At 46.9% G+C, this 13,004-nt stretch overlaps 1 protein-coding gene across 1 annotated transcript; it reads left to right on the forward strand.

The window, feature by feature from the left end:
- On the forward strand, positions 1-12,217 carry fbxw5 (F-box and WD repeat domain containing 5). Its single transcript, XM_047051005.1, has 13 exons — positions 1-718; positions 1,208-1,324; positions 1,519-1,632; positions 1,733-1,840; positions 3,880-4,108; positions 4,406-4,563; positions 4,986-5,169; positions 6,089-6,237; positions 6,396-6,683; positions 6,895-7,069; positions 7,744-7,891; positions 9,626-9,838; positions 10,004-12,217. The coding sequence occupies exons 5-13, from the start codon at positions 3,889-3,891 to the stop codon at positions 10,281-10,283; spliced, it is 1,815 nt and encodes a 604-aa protein (XP_046906961.1). The 5' UTR covers positions 1-718; positions 1,208-1,324; positions 1,519-1,632; positions 1,733-1,840; positions 3,880-3,888; the 3' UTR covers positions 10,284-12,217.
- The last annotated feature ends 787 nt before the right edge of the window (positions 12,218-13,004 follow it).

Raw genomic sequence — 13,004 nt, forward strand, 5'->3', positions numbered from 1 at the left:
GCTTTCCAGCTGTAATCAGACTCGTCCCCGTCAGAGATGAGCCCAATGAGGGTGATGTCGTCCGAAAACTTCAGGAGACAGATGGATGACTGGAGGTGCAGCTGTTGGTGTACAGGGAGAAGAGCAGAGGGGAAAGGACGCAGCCCTGGGGAGATCCGGTGCTGATGGACCGGGAGTCAAAGATGTGTGTTCCCAGCTTAACACACTGCTTCCTTTCAGACTGGAAGTCTACAGTAGAACTCGTTCAGGTCATTGGCCAGGCGAGAGTCATTGATGGAGAGGGGGGCTTGTAGTTGGTAATCTACCTAAGCCCTCTCCAGACAGAAGCAGAGTCATTAGCAGAGAACTGGTGTCTTATTCTCTACAGTACAGTCGTTTAGCCTCTCTCACCGCCTTGCTAAACCTGTTCTCCGACTCCTTGAATCTGTCTCAATCCCCATTCCTAAACGCAGAAGAGCACATAATTGGACACTGTGTTCTCACCTGTAGGAGTATACAGCACTGCTGTCATCGTTTTGGTGACTTTGGGCATTTAAGCAAAGTTTTCCAACCATGGGGGCACCATGGGGAGAGGGGTTCTAACATTCTGTTTACACACAAGCTGTGATCCGTGACGTCATCGCCTGTTATTCCTACAGAAACTTCCTCCATTCCTGAGAATATCATAGACTACTTACCTGGATAACACGTCTCTGCTATTCACTCCATAATTATCACAGTTAGTACGTGAACAAATATTTCATATTATTAATCACTGTCGCCTCTTCCGCTAAGCAGTTTAAATGGTGATTATTTATTCATGTTTAGTGTCCCAGCATTATATAGCCTACCTGGGAACATAAGCCTAGGTAAAAGTAAAGTTTGTTAGGTTGCAATAGGAGCTGTTTTTCTATCTGAGTCGTTAACAGGTATTTCAAGTTGGAGTAAAGCTAATTGAAACCAAGTATATTCGCCACAGTGATTCCCGTATATGCTACGGTTTTAAGTAGGCCTTGTCGAATTTATCGAGTTGTTAAAATAGTCTGGTGTTGGTTGTTGAACGGTGGATTTATAGGAGCATTTAAGAAGGTGACGCTCAAAGGGCCTCAGCATGTAAAACATAAATACCATATAGCCTACATACATTTTATTGTGCGGTCGTCATGTTAATGTTGTTATGAAGCCAAGTGAAGAACAGTCCTTGTGAGTTTGTCTTTATATTTAACAGAATGTCTGTGGAGGAGCCGTCATCAGTAAGTTACCCGGCCAGCGACCAGACAGGAAAAATAGACCAAATGGACGACTTTCCCAATCTGATGAAGGATGTCACTGGCACAGAGCAAAGGTGAATAATCTGGACTGTTGTGTAAACTGGACTGTTATTGTTGTGGTTCATGAAGTCACACCTTACGGGTTCATGTATAGATTAAATCAACTGACAGTTTTACTAATTTACCAAGATATTAAAAATCTTTACTTTTGTATTATATCTTGTTATTGGTGTATGTGAAACATAAATAAATAAATGCATTGTTGTAGGGTGGATGAAGAGAGACCAGTGTCACCGAGCCCCAGTTATCTGTCATTGAAGAGTGAACGATCTATGACTAGACCCATACATTTCAGAGAAGATGACAAAACTGAAGAAAAAGAGTAAGTCAATATATTTTTATTATGGAAATATATTTATTTTGACATCAACTTTAATAAACTATTCCTATGTTTATTTTATAACCAATACTCAAATGTGCAGGGTTACACTTGCGAGATCTGGATCACCAACCACCAGTATTGTATCAATGCAGAGTGACCTTTCCATGGATAATCCTTTTACCTTCAAAGATGAAGGCTCAACAGAAACGTGAGATCATACTGTTATATCTAACTAATCAAAAATCACACATGATTAATGGATTTCTGGAAATGCATTTTCATTTGAATTGTGGTCACGATTTTGCAGCCACGTTCTGAAAATGAAAATGCATTCCTGGAAATGCATTTTCATTTTCAAATTTTACATTTCAAATTGAATTTTGGTATCTATTTGCTGGGGCATATTTTGAAAATTAAATTTCAAATGTCTTTTTCGTTTTCATTTTAATTAAGTGAAAGAATGAGCAGTCTTAAGGAAGAAAATTAAAATGCAAATAGGATGATTGACTACTAATTTCATTTATGAGTCAAAAAATGCAGCCACATTCTTAAAATTAAAATGCATTTCTGGAAATGCATTTTCATTTGAATTTTGGTCACGATTTGCTTCCATACGGCCGTGCCAAATGATGTTGTGTCTTTAGGCAAAGCACTACAGGGGGGAATGTCCCTGTAGCCTTAGCCTACTATAATTCGCTCAGGATAAGAGCGTCTGCTAAATGACTAAATGCAAATGTTTTCAGTTTAATGTTAGAAAAACCACTTACCACTGAATATGAGTCAAAGCATGTCTGAGGTCCTCGAGTGAATAGATTGTATTCTATTCAGTTGAAGAAGGCAATAGGCTACTTCTTAAGGTGTCTCAACTGCCAAAGAGAGCCGAAAACAACAAAAAGTCCTCAGCACCAACTAATGAATTATTAAATTGTCTTCTTGTCTTACCACGAAGATCAGGTAACATAACACCACTTCCTCCGATATATTTGGTGTCTCGCCGGCTTCAGAAGAGTAGAAATATTGCGATATATTTGACTTTATTGATATGAAAACGGCACCATTGTTTCAATGATTGATTAATTATCTTCACATTTAAGCAAACACAAACTCCTCAAGGTTTTTTTACGTCACATTATGGATTGAACGAGTCTCCTGTAATCGACTATTGGCGTCTGGAGTGACGTCATACCGAGACACCGGTAGGCGATTGGTTGTTTTCATCTTCGTGCTAACAGTGCTAGTAGCTAGCGAACTGCAACTGGTAGATTTGGTTTCTGAAATATTGTCGTCTGACAGGTGAGTCATGATTTAGATTTGCAGCAACAAGTGGCGTGTAAAAAGCCTAAATAAAGTAAGACATTCAATAGTCAAATAATTTGCGTTGCAAATCGCATAAAGGGAGTAACGTCGAATTACTGCGAACGATTGACAACTAGATTAGCCAGATGCTTCTATTGACACCTAAAATAGCTCGAGCACTAGCAATGAGGTTTGCCAAAGTTTTGCCTTTCAAACTTGTTTCTAAAACATAGTTCACTGTACTTACTTATAGTTATTTCATCAGCAATTCAAAATGTTATTAAACAGGGATAAGAGATTGTGATAAATGTGTCTGTGTTGCTTTCAAATAAGTCTGTTGAAGATTAGGTAGCTGGAGCTACATACAGAGACCAAAATGCTAGTACTGGTATTTATCTCGCTCCTTTACCTGCAGTGCCCACTACCATTAATAACTACCAGTCTCCACGAGACACCACCGTACATACATGATCTACAGTTATTTACAAAATAATTTAGCATTAGAAAGGCTAAAGCATGACTTATATTAAGCAGCGTGTAGTGGTGATAGCCTGGCATGCACTAGTCCAGCCCCCTCAGCTGTCGTGCTTAATATAGCCGGACCCAGAGGTGTCGAGCGGGACCACACAGACCCGGAAACGGAGATAATTTGTTGCCATACAAATTCCTCAAATGTGGTGTCATATACAGACCTTTCGATATATTTGGCTCCGTTTTTACCACATGGCGTAGCTACTGTTCTAAACTACGCCTACCAGTATTCAGACGAGACGAATGGAATTCGTAGGTGGTTGATTGAACCCTGGATGAAAATACTAAAACATTTGACCTTATTAATGATTTCGCTGGCGCTTTTGTCCAATGTATGTTAAGAAAGTGCAGAAGGAAATCAATAACCAGGTGTCAGCTTCCAGGTGTGTCCCTGACCCTGTCCTCTCTGGGTACCTGCAGGATGCCAGGATGGAGAACGAGCCAGCCCTGCCTGACAGCCTGGTGCTGGATGAGCCAGCCCTGCCTGACAGCCTGGTGCTGGAGATCTTCCTGCATCTCCCCCACAGCGCTGTGCTGAGCGCCGGCCTGGCCTGCAGACAGTGGCTGAACGTGTCCAGAGACGAGTTCCTCTGGAGGGAACTCTTCTACAGCTACTACCGCATCCCTCGCTCTGTACCCAGACACCCAGGTACCTACAACCCACACATAGAACCCAGACGCCTATTACCCAAACACCCAGACACCTAGTACCCAGACACCCAGGTACCTAGAACCCAGACACATAGTACCCAGACACAGAACCCAGACACCTAGAACCCAGATACAGAGGCACATAGAACCCAGACACCTAGAACCCAGACACCTTGAATCCAGCTAGAATCCACACACACCTAAAATACATTGTTATGTCCCTTTACTGTGTCTGGTCATTCACCGTGTCTCTGTGTTACACTGTGTGTGTGTGCGCGTGTGTGTGTGTGAACAGCGTCCGTGTCGTGGTACCGGGAGTTCAAGCGTCTGTTTGACTGCATCCCCTGTGAGGAGGTGCAGACCCTGAGGGAACACCATGACCAGGTGCTGCACCTGGCCTTCTCTCACAGAGGACACCGCTTCTCCTCCTGCTCCAAGGACTGCACCGTCAAGGTCCGCCCAGCCTCCCTGCTCTCTATAAACAGTGTTATATACCCACACAGCCTCCCTGCTCTCTATACACAGTGTTATATACCCACCCAGCCTCCCTGCTCTCTATATATACAGTGTTATATACCCACACAGCCTCCCTGCTCTCTATATACAGTGTTATATACCCACCCAGCCTCCCTGCTCCCTATATACAGTGTTATATACCCACACAGCCTAGACAGGAGACATACATTATACTCTATATACAGTAAATATGATATACCCCACATAGCACAGCTGGGATATATACTGTAAAAAAACTAAGTGTAATTACCTATAGTCTCTCTCTATACATACACGTAAACAGTACTACAATCCACCTGTACTTGTTACTTGTTGCTAATGGCAGCTTAACCTGAGAGGTGGAACGCTGTGTGTTTTAGCTGTGGGATACGGAGCGTCCTGATGGGAACATCACGCTGGTCCACAGCTGCAGCATGCGCCAGTTTAACTGGGGCTACACCCAGTTCTCCCAGTTCAACGCTGACGACACCCTGCTGCTAGTGTCGGGGGTCTACCTGGGCCCGCACCACTCCTCCTCAGGGGAGATCGCCGTTCTCAGCCTGGGTAGGACACACACACACATCTATACACACACACACACACAGATAAACACTCACGCATGTAACAGCACACAAACAGTCTCTCTGTCCTTCTCATTTCTGTCAGAGAAGTTCCTCCCATGGCTGTGCACAAATTAAATTACAAGTTAGGCTAAAAACTTTGTTCAGGAACATTGGACATGTGTTTCAGACATAACATCACCTCAGAGATCACAGAAACTTGATTTCATTGCAGACAGTAAACTGAAATGTTGTGAGAAACCTGATGCAGAGATGATCTAATGCTCTGGGTCCTGACTGTTAACATGCTAGCAGCAGCCAGCATAATGCTCTGGGTCCTGACTGTGAACATGCTAGCAGTAGCCAGCATAATGCCCTGGGTCATGACTGTGAACATGCTAGCAGTAGCCAGCATAATGCCCTGGGTCATGACTGTGAACATGCTAGCAGTAGCCAGCATAATGCTCTGGGTCCTGACAGTGAACATGCTAGCAGCAGCCAGCATAATGTTCTGGGTCATGACTGTGAACATGCTAGCAGTAGCCAGCATAATGCTCTGGGTCCTGACTGTGAACATGCTAGCAGTAGCCAGCATAATGCTCTGGGTCCTGACTGTTAACATGCTAGCAGTAGCCAGCATAATGCTCTGGGTCCTGACTGTGAACATGCTAGCAGTAGCCAGCATAATGCTCTGGGTCCTGACTGTTAACATGCTAGCAGTAGCCAGCATAATGCTCTGGGTCCTGACTGTTAACATGCTAGCAGTAGCCAGCATAATGCTCTGGGTCCTGACTGTGAACATGCTAGCAGTAACCAGCATAATGCTCTGGGTGGTACATATACTGTCTGTGTGTGTGTGTGTACATTTGTGTGTGTTGACATCAGTGTGTGTGTATACACATTTGTGTGTGTTTGTGTTCCAGACAACTACACGCTTCTGTCTCGCGTGAGGAACAAGCCGTACGACGTGTTTGGCTGCTGGCTCAACGAGACCCACCTGATCTCAGGGAACCTGCACTGGATAGGAAACATGACCTCCTGCTCGGTGCTCTGGCTCAACAAGGCCTTCCAGGTCCGGCACACACACACACACACAGACACAGATGCACAGACACACACAGATACACACACACACACAGACCTGTATTCTCTAGTTCCACAGAGTCTGCTCTACCACTGAGCTGTGCCCGTCTCCTCTCCTGATTCAGAGCTGCTCCTTTTCTCCTTCAGGATATCGAGTCGGAGAACGTGAACGTGGTGAAGCGTCTGTTTAAGATCCAGAACGTCAACGCCAGCACCATCAGAACCGTCATGGTGGCTCACTGCCGTCGCCATGACACCCCGGATCTCCTCCTGGACTACGATGCCCAGTCCCAGGCCCGCTCCGCCCCCCTGCTGTTTGACCTGGGCACCCCCGACAGTGAGGAGGAGGAGGAGGAGGAGGGGGGGGGGCGTCCCAGGGAGGTGAAGGGGCGACAGGCGTACCCATCGGCCCCAGGGCTGGAGCATGTCATCCAGGTAGGCGGGGGGGGGGGAAATATTAATTTTTATATGGACATTGTCATGAACAGTAAAAGATAACTCAAATACATTAATGTGAATGTGGAAAAGAGTGTGTTTTTTCTCTAGTGAATATTAACAAAGACAGTCCATGAGAACTGTATGTACAACTGCACAACCAATTCCTAAATGTATCTCTTTCTTCCTTACCTTTCTCCCCCCCTATCAGGGCGTGGCTGCCAGGGAGTTGGAGCTGGAGGCCAAGGTGGTCCGGATGATGAGTCGTGCTCGCACCAAGCCCGTGGACCCCTCCCTCATCACCCCCTCTGCCCCTGGGGAGGGAGAGGACAAGACCTACCTGCTGTTCACCACCGGCAGCCTCACCTACTCTCCTCACCAGATAGGTAGACCAGCCTCACCTACTCTCCTCACCAGATAGGTAGACCAGCCTCACCTACTCCCCTCACCAGAAAGGTAGACCAGCCTCACCTACTCTCCTCACCAGATAGGTAGACCAGCCTCACCTCCTCTCCTCACCAGATAGGTAGACCAGCCTCACCTACTCTCCTCCCCAGATAGGTAGACCAGCCTCACCTACTCTCCTCACCAGATAGGTAGACCACCTCACCTCCTCTCCTCACCAGATAGGTAGACCAGCCTCACCTCCTCTCCTCACCAGATAGGTAGACCAGCCTCACCTCCTCTCCTCACCAGATAGGTAGACCAGCCTCACCTACTCTCCTCACCAGATAGGTAGACCAGCCTCACCTACTCCCCTCACCAGATAGGTAGACCAGCCTCACCTACTCTCCTCACCAGATAGGTAGACCAGCCTCACCTACTCCCCTCACCAGATAGGTAGACCAGCCTCACCTACTCCCCTCACCAGATAGGTAGACCAGCCTCACCTACTCTCCTCACCAGATAGGTAGACCAGCCTCACCTACTCCCCTCACCAGATAAGTAGACCAGCCTCGCACACACACACACCAGAAGGCTAGGGCATCCTACTGGGTTCTGCAAGAGAGACTCATAGCTGGTTCTGTGTGGTTCTGCGTGGTTCTGCGTGGTTCTGCAGGCATCAAGCGGATCCTGCCAGACCAGATGAGCACGAGTGGTCCTGTTCTGGGGGAGGAACGCAACTCGGACGAGTTCTTCGACTCTCTGGACCACGTGATCGACATCCACGGACACATCATCGGCATGGGCCTGTCTCCAGACCACAGGTACAGTAACTCTGGACAGGTACAGTAGACCTGGACAGGTACAGTAGACCTGGACAGGTACAGTTGACCTGGACAGGTACAGTAGACCTGGACAGGTACAGTAGACCTGGACAGGTACAGTAACCCTGGACAGGTACAGTAGACCTGGACAGGTACAGTAACTCTGGACAGGTACAGTAACCCTAGACAGGTACAGTAGACCTGGACAGGTACAGTAGACCTGGACAGGTACAGTAACCCTGGACAGGTACAGTAACCCTGGACAGGTACAGTACACCTGGACAGGTACAGTAACCCTAGACAGGTACAGTAGACCTGGACAGGTACAGTACACCTGGACAGGTACAGTAGACCTGGACAGGTACAGTAACCCTGGACAGGTACAGTACACCTGGACATATGTGGTTGTAGGTGACTAGATTAGTAAGTAGAGCCAGATCCGATATTAGGCACTTTCCAAACCATCGGTATGGGCATTTATAATGGCTTATAGTTTTTTTGTTATTGTGTTTATCTGTTCTGTTGTGAAAATAAAACAAACAAGTTTATTTTTAAACTGCATTATCATAAGTGGTGGGCATAGATTAATTGTTAAAATCTAGATTAATCTCACTGTAATCTTGGCATTAAAATGGCTCATTTAAATTCCGCCGAAGGCATTCAGAAAATGCGTGCTACCCAAATAATGACTAAAAGTAAGTCTTTGAGAACGTGTTTCCCATGCCAGGTGAGAGAGGAGATTAGTTAGCTTGGCTGATAGAGCTGTGCTGACGGGCTTGCCTCGGTTGCACTCAAACAGTAGTTTGACGACGACTCTTCCCCTGCGCTACATCAGTGCTTGACCCGGCATCTTCCGCATTAGCTAAGGGATGCTTTGCGTTTAGGTGGTATTTGAGACTGGAAGAACTCCTACAGTAAACTAATTCTGTATAGCACAAGGTGCAACCAACCTTAGTCTTGTCGAGGTTTCCATTGGGAAGCTTCTCAATAATACATTTTCCCTGAAGCAAACCCGGCGGCTTCATAGCTGCATCCATGTTAGCACGCCCCGTTTAATGTGATTATTTCATACACAAGGCATACACACAAGTTTGAAGACTCGTTCTTGCCCCCTACAGTGCAATTTGGCTAGGTATACATCCGCGCTAAAATATCAAGGTGAAAGTCATCATAGCTTGCGTAGTATAGACCCAGCTCCCAACTCAACTTTTTTTTATCACCCGATAAAAGTCGCAGCTCGTTAACGCCGATAATGGCCCACCACTAATTGTCATATTATATTTGTGAGGCCTCATAAATAATAACAGATGGCTGAGCGGTTAGGGAGTTGGGCTATTAATCAGAAGGTTGCCGGTTCAATACCCGGCCGTGCAAAATAAGTTATGTCCTTGGGCAAGGCACTTCAGCCTACTTGACTCGGGGGAATGTCCCTGTACTTACTCTAAGTCGCTCTGGATAAGAGCGTCTGCTAAATGACTAAATGTAACTAATGTTGGGGAAATCAGTTTGTTTTGTCATGTGTGTCTGGATTTTTTTATCTGAGTTAAAAAAAAAAAGATATACATATATATCAGCCGATATATATTGGAATATCGGATTAATAAAACACCAAATATTTGTATCGGTATCGGCCTTCAAAATCCTTTATCGGTCGGGCTCTATTAGTATGTGCCAGAGACCGTTTATGATCACACGTGATAGAGGGTTGCTAAGCGCCCGCCTCCCGTTGCCCAGGTACCTGTACGTGAACAGCCGGGCGTGGCCAGCAGGCTGTGTGATCTCCGACCCCATGGCCCCGCCCCCCATCGCCGAGGAGATCGACCTGCACGTCATCGACCTGAAGAGCCTGCGTGAGGAGAGGCGGAGCCTGCGGGCGCACCGGGCCTTCACGCCCAACGACGAGTGCTTCTTCATCTTCCTGGACGTCAGCAGAGACTTCGTGGCCAGGTAGAGCAGCGCCCACGCTTCACTTTCGTGTTTGTTTAGAAAGATGTACTGGGTGTATATTATTATCATTTTGTATTCATATCGGCACATCAAGCCTAAATCACAGTTTAGTACCCCAAAAACCCAGTTGAAAACCCTTCCATTTACCTCTCCGTCGCCCCCCAGTGGCGCGGAGGACAAACATGGCTACATCTGGGACCGCCACTACAACATCTGCCTGGCGCGCCTGCAGCACGATGACGTGGTGAACTCTGTGGCCTTCAGCCCGGCCGACCAGGAGCTGCTGCTGTCTGCCAGCGATGACTCCACCATCAAGGTGTGGCGCTCCCCTCGCATGGTGCGCCTGGCACAGACCCCCGCACACCCCCCGAGGCCCCGGAACCTGCTCTCCTGGCTGGGCCGCCATGGCAGCAGCCAGGCCAACGGGAAGCCTGGACCCAGTTAGACCAGACTGAGAGGGGGAGGAGAGAGAGAGGGGGCCTGGACCCAGTTAGACCAGACTGAGAGGGGAGCCTGGACCCAGTTAGACCAGACTGAGAAGGGGGCCTGGACCCAGTTAGACCAGACTGAGAAGGGGGCCTGGACCCAGTTAGACCAGACTGAGAGGGGGGCCTGGACCCAGTTAGACCAGACTGAGAAGGGGGCCTGGACCCAGTTAGACCAGACTGAGAGGGGAGCCTGGACCCAGTTAGACCAGACTGAGAAGGGGGCCTGGACCCAGTTAGACCAGACTGAGAAGGGGGCCTGGACCCAGTTAGACCAGACTGAGAGGGGGGCCTGGACCCAGTTAGACCAGACTGAGAAGGGGGCCTGGACCCAGTTAGACCAGACTGAGAGGGGGGCCTGGACCCAGTTAGACCAGACTGAGAGGGGGGCCTGGACCCAGTTAGACCAGACTGAGAAGGGGGCCTGGACCCAGTTAGACCAGACTGAGAAGGGGGCCTGGACCCAGTTAGACCAGACTGAGAAGGGGGCCTGGACCCAGTTAGACTAGACTGAGAGGGGGGCCTGGACCCAGTTAGACCAGACTGAGGGGGCAGGAGAGAGAGAGGGAGGGAGGGAAAGAGGAAATGGAGAGGAGGAAGGGAGGGAGAGAGGAAGAGTGAGGGAGGAGGGATAGAGAAGATGGAAAAGGGAGGTAGGTGGGTTAGATAAGATAGAGAGGAGGGAGAGGGAAAGAGAAAGAGTTGCTTCTGTCATTCTGTCAATGGGAATACCTGGACCAAGTTAAATGGTGCAGGTTGGAGCGTGGAGGAAGGGGGCGGGGGGGGATTCAGACAGGGACAGAGAGACAGACAGAGGGAGAGACAGACAGAGGGAGACAGGGACAGGTGCTTCTCTCACGTGGGTGACACACTCCAGGAGTGATGGTGTTGTGGTCACCAAGTGCCCAGTTTCAGCTACAACTCTTATGACTGTGGGTGACTCAGCATCAGGGAGGACATGAGATGTAATTACCCTGTTAGAGACACACGGGGGCGCTGTTGCTACACAGTCCTGCTGTTCTCCAGACTGGCTGAAGAGGGCAGAGAGCTGTCTAGGTCTGACACGTGTTCATACACAGTGTGTACCATGAACTGACTAGGATGCCCTGGACCCAAGAAGAAGACATAATGATACGTAATGTGTTCATTTCAAGGACAGTTAAAGAGCCGTGTACAGTAACATATATCACCTTATTTCTTGTGTGTTTTTGTTTTAAGGCTTTCAAACCACACATGCACGTAAGCACCAGTGTTTACAGTGAGTCTTATTTGATGTTGTTTTTATATGTTAGAATGTGTTTGTGGGTCGGTGAGGTCATGATGGGAGAGGTCAGACTGGTCTCTCAGAGAACATCGATCCTTTTCACTTTGTTTCACATCACAGCGTTCTGTCTGGGAGAGACAGATTAAACTGCCATGTTTGTCTGATTCATATTAAACTGGTTTGTCTTAAATACCCAGAACTATGTTCGGTTTTAAGTGGTTTCATTGCCCTTCGTCTGAATATTCCTAAAGTGAAACTAATAAATGTATGAACTGTGCTGCAGTTTGCCCGTTATTGTTGTTGTCAAGGTTACATTAACATTATGTAGGACTGTGACTTCCTGCAAGTTAGTGTACAAAGACAATCTTTCCATTGTTACATCACAAACAAGCTGATAGTCCAGAAAACTGGTAACCTTGGTGCTTTTGAGGAACCGCACGGGAAAACAATGATTTGCAAACGATGTGTTTAATTCCATGTGTTGCATCAGTTTCTCACATAAATCGTACATATTCTCATGATAAGGCTTTGGTTACGTATCCACGAAGGACAATCATTGTGTCAACAAGTCTTAAAGGTCCTGTAAAGTAAATTCCGTGTTTTGCTTCATTAAAGTACATTATAAACATGTGAAATAAGTTCCTGAAAGCATATGCAAAGTGCTAAAACTTTGTTGCACTGAAATGTGGAGTTAGACCGAAGAACATTTTCTCTTCTGTTTTCAGATCAGGTTTTAATGTGTGGGGGGGGGGGTGGTACGTGCTGGTTGAGGTGCGTGTGGATAGCATACGGGGGGGGGGGGGGGGGATCCACCTCCCGGAAATAAGTCTCTGCAGGTTGGGATGTCTGTATCACTGCTATGAGTGCAAACCGCTAACTTTATATTAGGCTACTCGGTGTAGAATGATGGTATTTTGGTGAAATAGTAGCTAATGTGCTAGAAGTAGTTGGAGAGCTCAATGACTGCTGTCTCTGCTGTAAATGTTTACTCCTGTGTTACAGCTCAGGGGAATATTTCATGCATCTGTATGTTTCACTCATTGAACAAATACATTGTAATTCTATACTGTTTTGTTCGGCTTGACGTAGCGTCCTTTATCTGTGTCGTAGGTAGCTTACTTGAGAGAGGCGGCGCCTTCCAGCGAGAGGGCTGAGCTTCAGCTCCTTCAGGCGACACGTCCCCCCCCTTGCTTGAACAGAGAAGACTGCTGATTTTCTTACGATTTCATTTCCTAATTTAACATACTTGTTGGTGGGTTTTTTGTCATTCGAATTTGGATGTGTAGTTAATAACACATTATTCTGTGGTGTGGTGAACTTGAAATGTGTTTTTAATTCCACTTTACAGGATCTTTAAGTATTACCAATAAGGCTGTAGGAAGATACATTTACAGTTAACTTTTATTCAGAAACCGGA

This window comes from Hypomesus transpacificus, unplaced genomic scaffold (genome assembly GCF_021917145.1).
Source record: "Hypomesus transpacificus isolate Combined female unplaced genomic scaffold, fHypTra1 scaffold_133, whole genome shotgun sequence".
In the NCBI taxonomy this organism is placed as follows: Eukaryota; Metazoa; Chordata; class Actinopteri; order Osmeriformes; family Osmeridae; genus Hypomesus; species Hypomesus transpacificus.